Source organism: Artibeus jamaicensis, unplaced genomic scaffold, assembly GCF_021234435.1.
Source record: "Artibeus jamaicensis isolate MK-2021 breed Jamaican fruit bat unplaced genomic scaffold, CSHL_Jam_final contig_457, whole genome shotgun sequence".
Classification (NCBI taxonomy): Eukaryota; Metazoa; Chordata; class Mammalia; order Chiroptera; family Phyllostomidae; genus Artibeus; species Artibeus jamaicensis.
The window spans coordinates 335,344-353,815 of record NW_026521840.1 but is presented as its reverse complement, the minus strand read 5'-3'; the positions used below and the strand labels follow the sequence as shown (position 1 = coordinate 353,815).

The 18,472-nt window shown below is 40.2% G+C and overlaps 1 protein-coding gene across 9 annotated transcripts in view; it reads left to right on the top strand.

Annotated features, from left to right (window-relative positions):
* ARHGEF9 (Cdc42 guanine nucleotide exchange factor 9) overlaps positions 1–18,472 on the top strand; it is a 131,223-nt gene that overhangs the window by 71,242 nt on the left and 41,509 nt on the right. For all 9 annotated transcript variants that reach the window (XM_037135174.2, XM_037135177.2, XM_037135175.2 and 6 more), the window contains 2 exons: positions 10,735–10,926; positions 16,264–16,443. In XM_037135174.2, coding sequence (XP_036991069.1) covers positions 10,735–10,926; positions 16,264–16,443 — 372 coding nt within the window. The remainder of the gene's footprint in view (positions 1–10,734; positions 10,927–16,263; positions 16,444–18,472) is intronic.

Genomic DNA, 18,472 nt, shown 5'->3' with positions numbered 1-18,472 from the left:
TGATTTCTTAGGCATATCTTGGCTTTTTTGTTCTTTTATTTCTTTGCATGCATTTTATAATGAGCCTCTGAAGTTTTCCAAAATGTCTTATTGAAATTTGGTTTGGATAAGTTTAGTCACTATATCAAGTTAAGGAGAACTGACATTTTTACCAGATTCAGACTATCCAAAAAATGTGGTTTTACTTTTTGTTTATTTCAATCATAATACCTTTCAAAATGCTTAATTCTTTTCTTTGGAAAGAAGTTATATATAGCCCTGGCTGGTGTAGCTCAGTGGATTGAGTGCAGGCCTGCAAACCAAAGGATTGCAGTTCGATTCCCAGTCAGGACACATACCTGGGTTGCAGGCCAGTTCCCAGCAGGGGATGCAGAGAGGCAACCATACATTGATATTTCTCTCCCTCTCTCCTTCCCTTACCCTCTAAAGATAAGAAATAAAATCTTTAAAAAAAAGAGAAAGGAAACTTATTTATTGATTAAAATTTAAAAAAGAAGTTTATATATATATATAATCTTCAATTCACTTTTAGGAATTATATATGATTTTATGATTATAAACAATATCTCTGTAAAATTCTTTTTTCCTTTATTGTATTTGCTAATTTACAGAAATGCACTTGAGCTAACATACTCCTCGGGCATTTGTCAACTTTCCAAAGCTATCTAGTTTTCTTGACTGTGAAGGAAACTGTGTCATCTATGGAAGGTTCCCCAGCACTCCAGTCTACCTCCATTCTGGCTTAATGTCATACTTTTGGAAGCCTTGTCATAGCCAAAGAACATTAATATCTCTGGCACAGAGTAAGTCTTCCTTTGATGGGGGCTGTTTAGTCTTTGGCTATCAAGGAAGTGGCATTTGGAATATGAGAGATTTGTGGAAATTATGAGGGCAATTACAATAGTGCCTCCAAAATCCCTTTCCTAGCTAGAGAGAACAGTTTTCCTCAGATGCCATGTTGCTTCATAGTTCTAGGGACAGATAGTGCCAACTTAGAGGATAATCATAATAGCTAATACTTACTTGACTCTGCCAGAGACTGTTTCAAGGGTTTTACCTTGTTTAATCTTCACAATAGACCCGAGAGTTAGATTTATATTATTCTCTGTATTTTGTACATGAGGAAGTGAAGGATCAGAGAGGTCAAGTAATCTACATTACTCGGCAAGACAGTTATAGATCCAGGATTTGAACCCAGGTTCCCAAGTCTGTACCCTTCAACACTGTCATAGATTGTCTCTCCTAATTTTGGCCTAAGAGTCTTGAGACCTTGCTTCAGTCATGATTGCCACCTGTTCACTGCGAGGCACACCCCCCTTTCTGGCATTGTAGTTTTCATTTAGAATGTGGAAAACAGCAAAGCTTGCTTTTTTGCAGGGCTGTTTTGAAGCCTACGGAAGTATGTGGGAAGGCACTGTTCTTGAACTCAGTTTTCAGGGAAACCAGGGACAATGGAAGAATAATAGAAAAGAGTAGGAAAGGTGCTCTTGGACAGAGAGTGGAGGGCACACTTTAGAATGATAGAATAAGTAGGATGTGTTGGGATGACTGGAAAAGGTGACCCAATGATGTCAGGTGTCTGCATTGGGGACAAGTGGAACTCGGTGGGCCAGGCCAGTTCTAACATGTTGATTGACAGCCATGAAGGCTGAATAGGGTATCTGTATAGTTTTTATCTTTCTTCTTTTTCTTCTTCTTCTTCCTTTTTTTTTTTTTTTTTTTGGTCTGATGTGCAACCAAAATCCTCATTGCTCAGGTTGAAACTCATTATTGTTCATTGTGCCTACACTGGAAGAGAAAAACTACTTGTTATCAACCTTTTTATAATGATCTTTCATGTAATTAGTGACAGTTATTAAATTGCTTTCCCTCGAGGGGCAAAAGAATGACTGCTATCTGTGCCTGACTGTCCATGCCATGCTGATTGGCTTGGTGCCAGGTAGGAATGCTAAATGCCTCCTTGCATGCATACTCAGGGACTTCTCAGCATACATCATTCTTTTGGAAGCTGGGACTGAAGCTCCACAACAAAGGTGTGTGTGTGTTGGGGGGAGGGTGTCTGCAAGAACTGGGAGCTGTGCCTGCTCAAACCAGGTTTCTTTTAGCTCCCACACCTACCTGTGCATCTCTCCTTTGCCATTGCTTCCCTGTAGTGTCAGACAAGGGCATTTCAGTGACCCATGTCACAGGAGAGTTCATCTCCTCCATCCCCACTCCATTGTCTGGGTTTTGCCCATTTGCAGTATTGGCTGAGTGTTGTGGCTGTTGTCTTCATAAAACAGACATAGATTCCAGGGCTCTGCTTATTATTAGAGTTATCTGAAAAAGGAAAGTGCTGCCTTGGGAGATAGGGATCTCCTCATCACTGACTGTGTTCAAGCAGATGGGCTGGGCAATTGCTGGCAGCGGATGCTGTCAGGGGAGTTTATATATTGATTAGGGGGCAGGGGGTGGTGTGGACTGGCTGACTTTCCATTTCCTTTATCATGTTGATTTGATATGTCTGATGTTTTGTTATTTAATGTGACTGGCAGTAACCCTTCACTTTCTCAGAGGATAGCTCACTTTTCATTTCTCTCTGGCTGTCTGGATGTGGCCTTTGAAAATATTGAGGTGACATTTAGACAATATTGCTTAATATTCTCTTCTCAGAAACATCACACTGCTAGAACCAGGGGTAGGCTGGCTTTCTATTACACTGCAAGAGCCTTTATTGAACTATTCACAGGTGCTACAGCATCATGCAGGGACCTGAGAGAGCTGACTAATATATAGGGTCCAGCACAAATAATGCCCCCTTTTTATTACAAAATAAAATCATAAGCATGGAATTCTGTAACATAACCATATCACACTCAAGCACACTATATGACATCATAGGTGAACTGTTGAAATTAAAACTATAAATTATTACATCCATACGATTACCCTACCAACCACACTCAAGCAGGCATTACTTCTGCTGCACCCTGGCTGTTGCCCTGCCTGGTGTAGCTCAGTGGATTGAGCGCAGGCTGCAAACCCAAGGGTCACCGGTTCAATTCCCACTCAGGGCACATGCCTGGATTGCGGGCCAACTCCCCAGTAGGGGGCACATGAGAGGCAACTACACATTGATATTTCTCTTCCTTTCTCTCCTCTCTAAAAATAAATAAATAAAATCTTAAAAAAAAGAACTAATTGCTAATCCATTTGGGTATAGGGACTACTAAAGATGCTGAAGAGTGTGTATCAAGGGATGAATAACAATCAGCTTAACATATGGAACAATGAAGAGTCCCCTGGAGTGTGCACATAAACATATAAATACACGGAAAAAGGTCAGCAAGGGTTACACACAAAATCCATAACCAGGGTTTTCCCTGGAAAAGTGGAAAATAACTAGGATGGGGAGTAGTCAAAGGGTAATTTCACCTTATCGTGTAGGCTGTTGTAACTTTTCTTCTTTTTTAATTGTTGTTCCAATACAATTGTCTCCATTTTCCCACCACCACTCCCCCCCACCCCTACCTCCCACCATCAAATCTTTCTCTCTTTTGGCTTATTTATTTTTTATAGCAATATAATGTACATGCAGAAAAATCCACCATTTGAAAGTGTACAATATAGTGCCTTTTAGTATATTCATTGTGCAGCCATCGGTTCTAGGGTCATTTACCATACACATCTTTGCCATAGACATTTCTTCCACAAGCATTGTTGTAACAAACATTTTCACTGCATAATTAATTGGCCAGAAGGAAATTTAGCTGTAAAAATGTGAAATAACTGGTTGATAGCTTGGCATATTTGTGTATTTGGTTTCATTTCTCCATTGAATCAAGCACCTTTGGCAGATTTAATACATTTAAATGGGTTGTCAGCTTGGTTTCATTCTTCACTGATGAAGTTCTCGCAGTTACTGTCATTTTTATATAATATATAAGTTTTAGCTAGCCCTCACCAAAGCCTATACAGTGAGGAGCACACATGGCAATGCTGGTCTTGAAATAGTTACCATTTCTTCCAGATGACAGTGATTTGCCCCAAGAATTGTTTTCTTATTTTGAAACACACCACATTGGGAGGAGAGAGGCTGTGGGCCATTTTTCAGGGAACAGTTTAACCCACATTTCCCATAGAACATACACAAGAGCATAGGTACAATCTACAAACTAAAATCAGTTATGTGCACAGTATTGCCATGAATACACACATATTTTACATGAAGTTTTTAAAATTTTATTACTCATTTTTAAGATTTCATTGTGTCCTTTTTCACGTCCCTCTTTTATTTGTCATCATTTTATCTTTTTATGGCAAAGTCGCCTTACTGCCAATTAGGTATACAGCCAAATTAGTTGCAGCAAGAAATGCTGGCAAGGATGTCTACAGCAAAGGTGCTTAAGGTATAAATGCCCGAACTGTAGCCACCACTGTCTAATTCCAGAATATTTCTATGACTCTCTCAGAATAATACTGCAGTCATCAGCAGTGGCTCCCAGTTCCCTCCTTGCCCCTGGCAGCCACTATTCTGCTCTTTACCTTTAAGGATTTGTCTACTTTGGACATTTCATATCAATTGTGTACAATGTATGGCCTTTTGTTGTTCTGGCTTCCTTTACTTAGTGTACTGATGTTGAGATTCATTGGTATTTCATTCATTTGTATTGCTAAGTTGTATTCAATTGTGTATATTACATATATTGCGTTTTGATTTCTTCATTTATTGAATATTTAGATTATTTTCACTTTTGGTGTCTTATGAACAATTGTATGCAAGTTGTTGTGTGAACATATGTCTTCAGTTCTCTTGAGTGTATACCTAGGAGGAGAATTGCTGGGTTATATGGTAACTATATATTTGATGTTTTGGGGGACTGCCAGAATGTTTTCCACAGTGGCTTTACCATTTGACTTTGTACCTGTGGTGCATGAGGGGTCCCAATTTCTCCACAGTATCACCAATGCATGTTATTATTATTTATTTTTTATTGTAGCTATCCTGATGTGTGTGAAGTGGTATCTCATTGTGATTTTGATTTGTATTCCCCTGGTGGCTAATGGTGTGGAGAATGTTTTCATGTGCTTATTGGTCCTTTATATATATTCTTTACATAAAGGTCTATTCAGATGCTTTCTCCAACTTCAAAGTCAGTTTTTAAATGCCTTTTCTATCATTGACTTATATATTCTGGATACTAGATCCTTATCAGAAATAGATATACAAATATTTTCTCCTATTTTGTAGGTTGTTTCCTTTCCCAATGGTGTCATTTTTTGAATGAAGTCTAGTTTATTTTTTTTTTCTTTTGGTTGCTTGTGCGTTAGATGTCATATGTAAGAGACAGTTCCTTATCCGAGGTCACAAAAATTTGCTTTTGTGCTTTCTTCAAAGAGCTTTATAATTTTCCCTCTTATGTTTAAGTCATTGACCCATTTTGAGTTAATTTTCATATATGGTATGAGGTATGGGTTCAAGTTCATTTTTTTTTGCATGTGGATGTACAGTTCTCCTAGCACCATTTGTTGAAAAGACTATACTTTCCCCCTTGAATTGTCTTGATACTTTTGAAAAATATCAACTCAGCATAAATGTAAAGAATATTTCTGGACTGTCATCTATTTCATTGATCTTTATATCCATTCTTGTGCCCAGTACCAAGTGCTCTTGGTTGCTAAAGGTTTGCAGTAAGTTTTAAAATCAAGAAATGCGAGTTCCCAACTTTGTTCTTCTTTTTCCAAATCACTTTGGTTTTTCTAACTCTCTTGATTTCATATGAAATTTAGAATCAGCTTGTTAATTTCAGCAAAGAAGCAAGCTTAGCATTTTGATAGGTATTGTGTGGAACCTGAATCAATTTGTGGAGTATTACCATCTTAACAATATGAAATTTTTCCATCCGTGAACATGAGCTATCTTTTGATTTAGTTAAGCCCTCTTCAATTCCTTTCAAAAATGTTTTTCAGTATTCAATGTACAAGTCTTGTACATCTTTTGTTAAATGTATTTCTAAGGAGATTGTTCATCCTGATGCTAGTTAATGGGATTGTTTTGTTTTTTTAAAACATTAATTAAATTTATTTGGGTTATAGCAAACTAAAAAGCCTCTGCACAGCAAAGGGAACCATCAACCAACCAAAAAGTTAATGAGAGTAATGGGAGAAGATATTTGCAAACATCAGCTCCACCAAGGGGTTAATATCCACAATATATAAAGAAGTCCTAAAACTCAACACCAAACAAAGAAACAATCCAGTTAAAACATGGGCAGAGGACCTGAACACACACTTCTTCCAAGGAGACATGCAAATGACCAGCAGATAGATGAAAAGATGCTCAACTTCACTAGCTAAGGGGGAAATGCAAATCAAAACTGCAATGGGATTGTTTTCGTAATTTTATTTTCAGATTCTTTATTAGTAATGTCTAGAAATACAATTGACTTTTAAAAAAATTTATTGATTTATTTTTAGAGAGGGGAAGGGAGGGAGAAAGGGAGGGAGAGAAACATCAGTGTGTGGTTGCCTCTCATATGCCCCCTAACTGGGGACCTGGCCCACAATCCAGGCATGTGCCCTGACTGGGAATCAAACCAGTGACCCCCTGCTTTGCAGTCTGGTGCTTAATCCACTGAGGACACCAGCCAGGGCCTCTTGAGTGTTTTTTTTTTTTTAATCATGAAAGGGTATTTGATTTTTGTCAAATGCTTTTTCTGTGTCTATTGAGATACTCATACATTTTTTAAACCTGTATTTCATTAATATGGTTTATTACACTGACTGATTTTCACATATTGAGCCAACCTTGCATTCCTGGGATTAATCCCATCTGGTAAGGTGGATTTTTTTATATGTTACCAGATCTGGTTTGCAAGTATTTTATTGAAAATTTCTGCATTTGTGTTTTTTGGAAGAGTTTGTGAAAGATTGATGTTAATTATTCTTTAAATGTTTGATAGAATCCATTACTGATGCCATCTGTCATGTTTTTTCTCTCTGCCCAGGTGGGAATTTTTTGATTATTAATTCAATCTCTGTACTTGTCATAGGTCTATTCAGGTTTTCTTTCTGAGTCATTTTCTGTCTTACTAGGATTTTTTCCATTTCATCAGGTTATCTAATTTATTGGCATATACTTGTTCATAGTGTTCCCCTTAATCCCTTTTTATTTCTTAATAAATTATGGTTGGTAGTAATATTTCCTCTTTTATTCCTGATTTTAATACTTCGAGTTCTCCTTTTTATATTTGAACTTTTTACAAAGCCAGTGTAACCAGCTGTAATTTTAAAAACAAAGAAAAAATGGAAGATACAGAATAAAAAGGCCTGTCAGAATTGGGATGTGGGTGTGTTGCTAACTCTGTCAATCACTTCTCCTTTATTGGCCACGGTTTCTTATCAGGAAGTTGAGGTATTTGTTCATAATTGTTAAAGTTGTTGAAAGCCTCTGGGCTATTTCCATGTTTGAGCAATTGTAGTATTTGAGGACAGATAGTAGACACTTTTGGAAAGAGTCCAGTATTCCTGCAGGGCATAGCAGAAGATAAGAAAGGGAATGCAGATTGAAGCCAGATTACGGTAATGTTTGAATTCCAGGATAAGAGTTTTGGATTTAACAATGGGCAGCTGTGGAGAGTAGCCAGTCAAAGTGCTAGTCAAGGAAATTGGTGCGGGGGAGGTATTAGAGCTGGGAGTCACCCAAGGAAGTCACTTAGGGAATGGAGACCATGACTATAGGAATGGAAAAGAAAGAGACAGGACCAGAGACCTTCTCTGATTCGGGAAGTACTCCCTGAAACTGTGGGAGGAACGAGTGTAGTCAGTTCTGTTGCTCACTCTCATGATTCCCATAGTTAGTGATTAGACACAAAACAGGTCCAAAATAGGCAGTTGTTACATTGAATTCCATTAACCCAGCCTTGCTTAGAGCTCAATGATGACTCAAGAAAATAAGTACTCAGAGAGAGCTTCCAGGAAAGCCTTCCTACTTGCCAGGTTCTGGGCCTTGTCTCTCTTCTTTCTTGTCATCCAGGAGCCCATGTGTGCCAATTGCAATGTCAGTGTAAAACACTTGTGAGCAGGTGTACAGGTATACCTTCCCTTGTACCGTTTGCTGGTGGGGCTGATGTGGTACTCTGGGCTGATATTACACCCAGGGAAGATGAGCTGACCTGTGTCAGTGCACGTTGACATATAAGCAGACAAGGGCCTTCATCTGCACACAACAGGGAAACACTCAAGTGCACGGGGCTGAGAGTTTAGAGCAGAAAGTCCTGGGGTCTCAGGCCCAGGAGGTCTTTTGTGGGACCCTGGGCCTGGGGGCACAATAATTGGGTCTTACATAATAACCTTTTTCCAGGCTAGAAACATCTCCCCTCAAATGTTAGCTCCACAGTGGGTAGAGATTTTTGTCTGTTGTGTTGCTGCTGTGTCTCCAGTATTTGGTACATACTAAGCATCTCACATAGCTCTAACGAATGAATAAATCTACCAGTTGTTCTTCTGGATTTAGGTAGCATATTAATTCAAGTAGTGGGTTTATGGGCTTGTTGTAGTATAATAGATAAAGGTGTTGTCTTCTCAGAAGCTCCTTGTGAAGGGTACTTCCATCCATGCCTTCAGTTCTCACCAGAAGGGATTCCTCCCACACATTCTGTGTAAGGTACCTGTATCCATCCACCTAGTCGTAGTTAGTTGTCTTCCTGCCCTTTCATTGTTACTTGAAATATGATTTGAATCTAAATTTGGTTCTGTTGTGACCTGACTTTCCACCCTACCCGTCTACATCAGTATTCTACACTCCTTCCCACTGGAACTGTTTCAAAGAGTCATCTCATTTCAGCCATCTGAAAGCCAACATTTTATTTTGACTTGACTGTCTTAAACTCCTGAGAAGAAAAGAAATACTTCTTATCATGCAAAGGCCTACCTATTACACCCTTTTCATAGCAGGGATTACCTTGCTTTATGAGAAGCTGGGTAAAGCTAACAGATTATTAGAGGATGGGGTTTTTATTGTTGCAAAGAGACAGCATCAGGTACATGACGTGTTTGCTTCAGTGCCTTAAAATTACCTTTTTGAACAGATCCATTCCTTGATTAATCATTCCTCACCATTGCTTATTGATTGTATGAAAGGGCAGCTATTAGCATATTGAAGACGCAAAGCTGACCTTTGCAAGCTGGAAAGAAATTTACAATAGATCATTTGCATAGGATGATAGCTTCTGGGTAGAGATACATTTATGCATATTTGGCTGTGTATGTAAAATGCATTTAAGTGGATTGAGCTCTACTTGCTTAGGCCTGTGGCAGGTAAGTAGACTATATGCTTGTGTCATCTCTAGGTTCACTGGGTGATAGCCATGCTCCCCAACTTCTGTGAGGCCAAGGGAGAGGAGAATTCACTGAGTTGAGAAGTAACTACTGTCCCCGTAGCTTTGTCCCAAAGCCTCTGTCTCCTAAGACCACCCACCAACCTGCTTTTCTGGCGGCAGAAACAGGGATATATCAAAATTGCTTGATCTTATCTTCTTGAAGCAGGAATGTGGAAAAAACATGGCAGGTGTGGGTGGGAAAGATGGATTGTAGAATAATGCTGTAGAGACAACCGGCACGCTCTTTAGCTAATTCCCCTGGCAGATTTTACCACTCTTTTTGAGGTACCACTCTTCCTTTTCTCCATGTCCCCCTGGTTTTCCTTCTCCCAGGACTGGGATGAAATGAGCCATAGCTCTGAGTTAAGTCATTCCAGATCAAGAGACATCTTACCCTCCCCTCCCCAGCATGGGTGTTTTTCTGCATCCCTTTGCCTTTAAGATTTGGAGTGGATAGTTTCAACCTCTACCAATTGTACCCCATTTTGATGAGTCTAATGTTTCTCAGATAACCTTGTCCCAATCCCTTCTCTATTTCTTTCCTGTCTCTCTTAGGGCCAGAGGCAAAAGGTGCTGGCATAGTAGTTAAGACCATAGGCCACAGTCACACTGCCTGGCTTCTATCCCAGCTCCTCTGCTTCTTACCTTTGTGACTCAGGAAGAATTCCTGAACTTTTCTGAGGCTCAGTCTCCTTCTGTGAAATGGTAGTAATAATCATACCTAGCTCACAGAAGCGAATAATACAGCTCATTGAAAATTCTTAGCATAGCGGCTGCTATATAGTAAGTGCTCAATAAACAGCTATTGCTATTATGTGGTACATGGACATTCTGACATCTCCACTCCAACTTGGAGGAAGTACAGATCTTTGCATATCTGAGGAATTTTACAGTCAAATTTTAATGATTATTTGTGCATCCTTTGACAGAAATCAACACCGAAGGCCCTGTCTTTCATATGCCCAGCCTAATATCTGACTTTGATCTCCATGCTCATGGATGTTATGTTTAACAATAATCCAGTCATAACATGTAATATGTATAGCTTAATCCTTATTTTTGTTTGATACAGCTATGCTCCCTAGATATGCCCCAGCATGAATGAGTTCTGCTTGTTGTAACTCTTCTCTCCTCTAAAATTATCTTAGCTAAGAAGCCTCTGAATATAATTTAGTCATACCCTTCCCTATCCTTCCACTTTACAGCTTGGTTACCAGAAGTCTGGAGAGAACTGGACTCATTCCTAGAGACAGCAAGCCACCCTGGAGCCAGGCCTGATATTCAGTGTACAGGGGCCTCTGGTTGAAGGCTATCTGAATACTTGGCCGGGAACTTCTCAAAGAAGGAAACTAATCCATTCTTCCTTCTTCCACAGCTCTGGGTGAACCAGGAGGATGGGGTAGAGGAAGGGCCCAGTGATGTGCAGAATGGGCACCTGGACCCCAACTCAGACTGCCTCTGTCTGGGCCGGCCACTGCAGAACCGGGACCAGATGCGGGCCAATGTCATCAATGAAATCATGAGCACTGAGCGCCATTACATCAAGCACCTCAAGGACATTTGTGAGGTAGGCCCAGCTATGATAGTGCGTGTGGGGGGTACTTAGGGTGGAGTAGAGTGCATTTCCATGAAGTACCAACCACTCCCTGGGACCCTACCTGTGACAGTCCCATGTTGTTGGAAAGACCATCTTGATGGGCTTCCTGGATTCTGTTTGTAAGAAACTGCTCCCTTGGGGCTTCCCAGTGTTTCTCTGTATATCTGTTTCCCTCTCATTTATCTATCTATCTGTTTGTGAGTCTAACTGTCATTTTTGTATTCTCTTTCTCTCTCCCTCCCTTCCCTTCCCTCTCCCCCACTTTCTTTCCTCTCTCCCCTGAATCTCTACCCCTATCCTCTTGGCTTTTGATCTGCTCATCGCCAGCCCATGCAAGGGTCTGATCTCATTCTTTAAAGCAAAACACATCCCCCTCCAAGCCAGTGATTCACGCACCTGAATGTGCACCAGAGTCTTTAGGGGAGCTTCTTAAACATGCAGATCCCAGCCCCCTTCCAGTGCACCCCCACCTCAAAGTTGTGAATTCTCAGTCTGGGCATCTCTACATTTAACATGCATCCCTGGTGATAACATGCTGCTGGGCTACCTCCCACACTTGGAGAACACTTGTGTTGGTTTGAGCTGAAAAAAGCTTAGGGGAAGGAATCTATAAGAATTGAAGACTGGGTGCACAAGTCTCAGCTCCTTCAATATGCCTCTCCACCCTCACCAGGAGCTGTGATTCCACATCCCCTAACTTCTTCCCCTCCTGTTTCCATGACCTAAGTGTGGATGAGAGCCCTTGTTCTCACTTCGTTGAGCTAAGCAGAAACAAGTTAGAGTTTGCGAAGGATCTTTTACTTAAACAGTATGGGAAAGCCAATGGGAAATAAAGGACCCCTCTCTCTCTTCTCTCTACCTCTCCCTCTCCCTCTCCCTCTCTCTCTCTCTCTCTCTCTCTCTCTCTCACACACACACACACACACACACACACACACACACACACACACAGTATAGCATTCTGCTTGACCCAGGGGAAAACTCTACTATGAATATTTTTGTCTTCTTCCTTCCAAATGAGAAAGTCATGCCCCACTTTCTGTCCCCCAGCTCTGTGGAGTGGGGCCAGGGCCCAGTCTGTAGTTAGTAGTATAACGTTTTTCAGAGTTCTTATTTGCTGAGAGCACTGCTGCCCAATGGGGCTTCCCACAATGATGAAAGTGTTCTGTGGACAGATATCTTCACTCTGCAGTACAGTAGCTACTAGTCCATTATCTGTGGCTATTGAGCACTGAGGTATGGCTGCTATGACTGAGAAATAGAATTTTAAATTTTAATTCAAATAACCACGTGTGACTAATGGCAGCCACATTGGACACTGCACCTCTGGAAAGATCAAGGCCAAGGACTGTGGGGTTTAATTAGCTGTACTTCAACTCATTTTCTTATCTTCTTGGAAGGTCAGAGTTGTCTTCCCCTCTTCATGGGGCGGTAAGGTGGAGTGGAAGGAACAAGGGCTCTGGGGACATGGAGTGTTGGTTTCAAATGCTAATAACTTAGTCACTAATGAACTTTGTGGCCTTGAAGGTTCCTCTTAACTCCTCTGACCTTTGATTTTTTGATTCGTCCAGTGGGCTTCATTCCACCAACCTCTTAATTGATGAAATTAAGTAAACATATTGTAAATATTTGGGAAAAGGTAGTTTTTCTTTTATTCCCCTCCCCTTTTATTTATTCATCCATCTATTCATGTCTCTTATCTTTTTCTCTTCCTCCTACATTCACACAAATGACTGATGTATTTTTTATTTTATATTTTAAAGGCTTTATTTTATTTTTAGACAGAGTGGAAAGGAGGGAGAAAGAGAGGGAGAGAAATATTAATGTGTGGTTGCCTCTTGTGTGCCCCCTACTGGGGACCTGGCCCGCAACCCAGGCCTATGCTCTGACTGGGAATCGAACTGGTGACCCACTGGGGCTCAGACCAGTGCTCAATCCACTGAGCCACACCAGCTAGGGCTGATATAGCTTTTAAATTACCCCCTAGGTGTTTAGTTCTAGACCACCATTGGTTGGAATCACCTGGGAGCTTGTTAGAAATGCAGAATCTTTAGCTGCACTCCAGACCCACTGAGTCTGAATCTCCATTTTAGCAAGGTTCCCATTTGACTTGCAGTGTGTATTAAAATTCGAGTAGCACTGTTGTAAAATGATAGCCATTGGATAATGCCAAAGGTTTTTCATTACCTGAGAGATGCTGTCAAGACCCTAACCAGCTCATATCACTCATCTGCTCAAAACCCACCAATGGCCCCGGCTGATGTGGCTCAGTGGATTGAGTGCCAGCCTGTAAATCAAAGGGCCATATGTTTGATTCCCAGTCAGAGCACATGCCTGGGTTGCAGGCCAGGTCCCCAGTAGGGGGCATGTGAGAGGCAACCACACATTGATGTTTCTCTGCATCTCTACCTCCCTCCATCCCTCCCTCCCCCCGTGTCTTAAATAAATAAATAAAATATTTTAAAAAATCCTCTGATGGCTCACCATTTCTCCCTGAGTAAAAGCCGAAGTTTTTATCATTACTTACATAACCCTGTGTGATCAACCACTCCGTACCTCTGTGACTTCACCTCAGCTCCTTTTCTAAATGTTCCAACTATTCCAATCACACTGGTTTCTTGCTGTTTCTTCAAAATGCCTTTCATGCTTCCCCCACAGCTTTCAGCACTGGCATTTTCTTCTGCCTGGAGCACTCCTCCTCCAGATGTGTCCATGGCTCCATTCCTCACCTCCTTCAAGCCTTTACTTGAGACCTTTGCTGACCAAGATTACAGGGTACATGGTAGTTGCCCAATAAACATTGTCGAAAGTCACAATTAAATATAAGGGTTTTTGCTAAGTGCATTCACATTTTATGCCATTAGATTTTTTTTTTAGACAGGACAAAGGTTGTTATTGTTACTCTCATTTTCTAGATCTGAGGTGCAAAATTACTTTCCCAGAATTTTCAGGCACTGACCCAGTAGGAGTCCTTTAGTCTTAGAATGATCTTCTGTTCCAAACTCCCAATCATATTGGCTTCTTTCTACAGGCTGTGGGGTAGCGACAGCAATGGGAATATTTGTGTATGGAAGAGGGTTGGCTCAATCTAGCTAACCCATGCAAAGCTTTTGTTGGCATTCTGCTGGCATGGTATTTCTTAATTATTCTTGGTGCTAAAGTTAAGAGTTGAAGTGGGAAATATTTCTTTGTCCTACTCTGCATGCATAGGTGTCAAAGGAAGTTCTTAAGTTTTTAAAAGTAATTTAAGTTACAGTTTATATTCAACATTATTTTGTATTAGTTTCAGGTGTATAGCATAGTGGTTAGACAATCATGTACTTTACAAAGTGGTCCCCCTGATATTTCCAGTACCCACCTGGCAGTGTACATAGTTATTACAGTATTATTGACTATACTCCCCATGCTGTGCTTTACATCCCCAGGACTATTTTGTGACTGCCAATCTGTACTTCTCAATCCCTTCACCTCTTTCACTCATCTCCTCTACCCCCTCCCCGCTGGCAACCATCAGTCTGTTCTCTATGTCTAAAAGTCTATTTCTGTTTTGTTTGTTCATTTATATTGTTCATTGGATTCCACATGCGAGTGAGACCATATGGTATTTGTCTTCCTCTGACTGGCTTATTTCACTTACCATAATACCCTCTAGGTCCATCCATGCTGTCACAAAAGGAAGGTTTTGCTAGAGCAAAAGGAGGGTAGAGAAAGTTGTGTCTGTCTGAGCCAGAAGACAATATTTTAGCCCAGGGTGCATCACCTGTAAACCAAAAGCTGTAAGGAGAAATATGGTTTATCAGAAAGAATACCAGCCTCAGAATTGAGAGTCCTAAGTTCAAGTCCCAGCTTAGTCATTGACAGGCAGAGAAACCTCAGGTGACTCTTTTCTGTCCTGGGCCTTATTGCCCCACATGAAAATGAGGGGATTGGAAGAGTTGCTCTCTAAGTGCTGTCTGGGTTTTACTTTCTCTGATTCTTTGTGATCGAGATATGCCCTCACTAGAGAAAGCTCTGGTAGTGATCCAGGTTACTTGTGCATTTTCTGATGTTTCCTCCTTGGTACCCATGGAGGCATGTCTTACTCAGGCATGAATGCGTTAATGTGTATTCTTTCTGTAGGTTAAGGGAGATCTCAAACACTTCCCACTCCTGAGCTGTTGAAAGAGAAATGAGGGATATTGACTTCATATAGTAAAAACTCAGTACCTATTACAGATTGGACACATACACACACATACTCTTTCCTGGAAGCAGAGAGTGCTTTACAAACATTTAAGTTACAGTGCCCTTGCCCTGGCTGGTGTGGCTGAGTGGATTGAGTGCCAGCCTTGTGAACCAAAAGGTCACTGGTTTGATTCCCAGTCAGGGCATGTGGCTGGGTTGTGGGCCAGGTGCCCGATAGTGGGTGCATGAGAGGCGATGAAAGCAAGTGACCATAGTTAATTCTCACAAAAAAAGAAACAAAACATTTTCATGTGCTGATGATCTCTCATGGAAACAGTGGCCATTCATTAAAAATCTATATCAGTAAGTTAACAGTGAAAACTGTAGCTTTTTTTTTGGGGGGGGGAGCATGGCTTGTAATATGCCCTGAAGTTGGTTGTGTTATGTTAGTGTTCTCTTATTAAACTAAAAATCTCTTTCATTGATTCTTCCCTTTCATCAATGGCCAGCTGTATAAATTGCCTGTTCATTCATAAATGTGACCTGAACACTTACCCTGCTAAAAACACCATATCCGGACACTTGTGGGCTTGTTGGCTGAGCTCATCAAAATCATCTGTCCTAGCCAGCTACCTTAGATGGCTAAGACATTGCTTTAAGGAATGGTTTGGTTTTGTCAATATCTGTTCCTTTTGGGAAGTTTTCCTACCAGGGCCTCTGTTGCCAAACTGTTGTGAATGTAATAAAGACCTTTTGACTTGGTCCTATGAGAAAAACTTTAGACACATGAATAGATCCAGCTAAACCAGTAACTACTAAAATGAGTGACAATGTTTGTGCTTATCCAGCTTCTGAGAGAGGGCCGCAGGACTTTTTGGGGCTTTTGTCATAGAGAATGGTGAGTAAAGCTCTATACTCTGGAGTTTTTGTACCCTGAAAACATTTCTTGAGATTCAGTTTTTCTAATTACTCACTGATAGAGTGGCTTCCGTCTCTAAATCTCAATTTCCTTATATGAAAAATGCAAATGAGTATTCCCTGCCTACTTCATGGAAGTGATACAAGGGTCCAAGTGCCTAGCAAGCGGTGAAGCCTTCTAGGAATGAGGAACATCCTCAACCTGGGCCTTTTCTTTGTCTGCAGGGCTACCTGAAGCAGTGCCGAAAGAGAAGGGACATGTTCAGCGATGAGCAACTGAAGATCATCTTTGGGAACATTGAAGACATCTACAGGTTTCAAATGGGCTTTGTGAGAGACCTGGAGAAGCAGTACAACAATGACGACCCCCACCTCAGCGAGATAGGACCCTGCTTCCTGGAGCACGTAAGCATCTTCCCCTTCGGGGTCGGGGGCTGTTGAGAGAAGTTAAGAAACGATTGGAGGAGCATCTCAGCTGTCTACTCCTGCTCAACTCTCTGTTTCATAGTAGGACATAGATTCCTCTCTGACTCTGATGTTGACACCTTTGCCAGGGTAGGAGATGCTATGATTTAGACTAGGATTCTCTTTCTTTACATTGCCTTCGCTTTTCTCTCCCCTTCTGGAGGGTTACGAGTAGGATTTTTCTTCCGCTTCTCTCTTCTTTTCCTGTTGGGTTCAGTTACTAGGGGAGTTGTTTACTAGGTTGTTTACATCTATGGAATTACCAGGTTGCATGGTGTTTGTTTACCTTTATAAGATACTGATGAACTATTTTCCAAAGTTCCTATGCCATTGTGCATTCTCACTTCTAATATATAAAACTTCCAGTTGCTCTACTTGGTTGCCAGCACGTGGCATTATTAGTATTTTTTTATTGTAGCCATTCTGATAGGTATTTAGTGGTATTTCATTGTGGTTGTAATTTACATTCCCTTAATGGGTAATGGTGTTGAGCATTTTTTCATGCACTTATTTTCCATCTCTATAAAATCTTTGGTGAAGTGTTTGTTCATGTCTTTGGCCTATGTTTAAGAAGATTATTTGTTTTCTTACTCTTTAATTTTATGAGTTCTTTATTTATTCTGTTTATAAGTCTTTAGTTAGATATGGGATTTGCAAATGTTTTCTTCCAATCTGTATCATAGTCTTTCATTTACTTCAGAGTGTCTTTGAAAAGCAAGAACTTTTGATTTTGCTGAAATCCAATTTATAAGTATTTTCCTATAATGATTCATGTCTTGGGGGGGTCTTATTTAAGGCATCTTTGCCTAATCCAAAGTCACAAAGATTTATCTGATTTTCTTATAAGAGTTATGTATCTTTATTTCTTATATAGGTAATTTTTATAAATAGCATACCATAAAGGTGAAAGTTAGTTTGTTTTCATATGGATATTCAGTTGTTCCAGCATTATTTGTTGGAAAACTATTACTTCCCCCATTGAATTACCTGGGCACCTTTGTCAAAAATCAAGTGATCATCTATGCTTGGGTTTATTTTTAGGGACATTAGTCTGTTCCAGTGCTCTAAGTGACTATTCTTATACTAATACCACACTGTCTTTTCGTTGTTGTGATGGTGGTGGTGGTTGTGTCATTGAGATGTAATTGACATATAACAGTTTCAGGTGTGCAACACAATAATTTCATATTCATATATATTGTGAAGTGATCACCACAGTAAGTCTAGTTAATATCTGTCACCATAGTTTTTTTGTAAAACTTTTTTCTCACACTGTCTTGACTAATGTTGCTTCATAGTAAATCTTGAAAGTAGATAGCTACCTTTGATGGCTAAGACATTGCTTTAAGGAATGGTTTGGTTTTGTCGATATCTGTTCCCTTTTGGGAAGTTTTCCTGTCAGGGCCTCTGTTGCCAAACTGTTGTGAATGTAGTGAAGACCTTTTGACTTGGTCCTATGAGAAAAACTTTAGATGCATGAATAGAATTCATTCTTTTTAAAACAGTTTTGGCTATTTTAGATAATTTGTAAGTCACAATGAAAAGTTTTCTTTTTATTGTATCTCTATGAGATTATGGATCTTAACTAAGCCTGTTGTAATCATTTCACAGTGTATGTAAATCAAGCCATTATACTGTATACTTTAAACTTATCTAGTGACACAAGCCAGTTACTTCTTATAAAACTGGAAACAACAACAACAAAAAAGAATTAGTTTGTGAAGTTGTACCAAGAAGCAAAAACAAACAAATGAAAACCCTGTCAGTATTTTGCTCAGTATTGAACTACATCAGCAGATCAATTCTGGGAAAATTGACGTTTTCATTCCATGGACCTCTGTTTATTTCTGCATTTAGGTTTTCTATATTTTCTCTTAGCATCATTTCTAGTTTTTATTGTGTGGGTCTTGTCATTATGTTTTTTTTTTTTTTTAGATTTTTACTTATTTATTTTTAGAGAGGGGAAGGG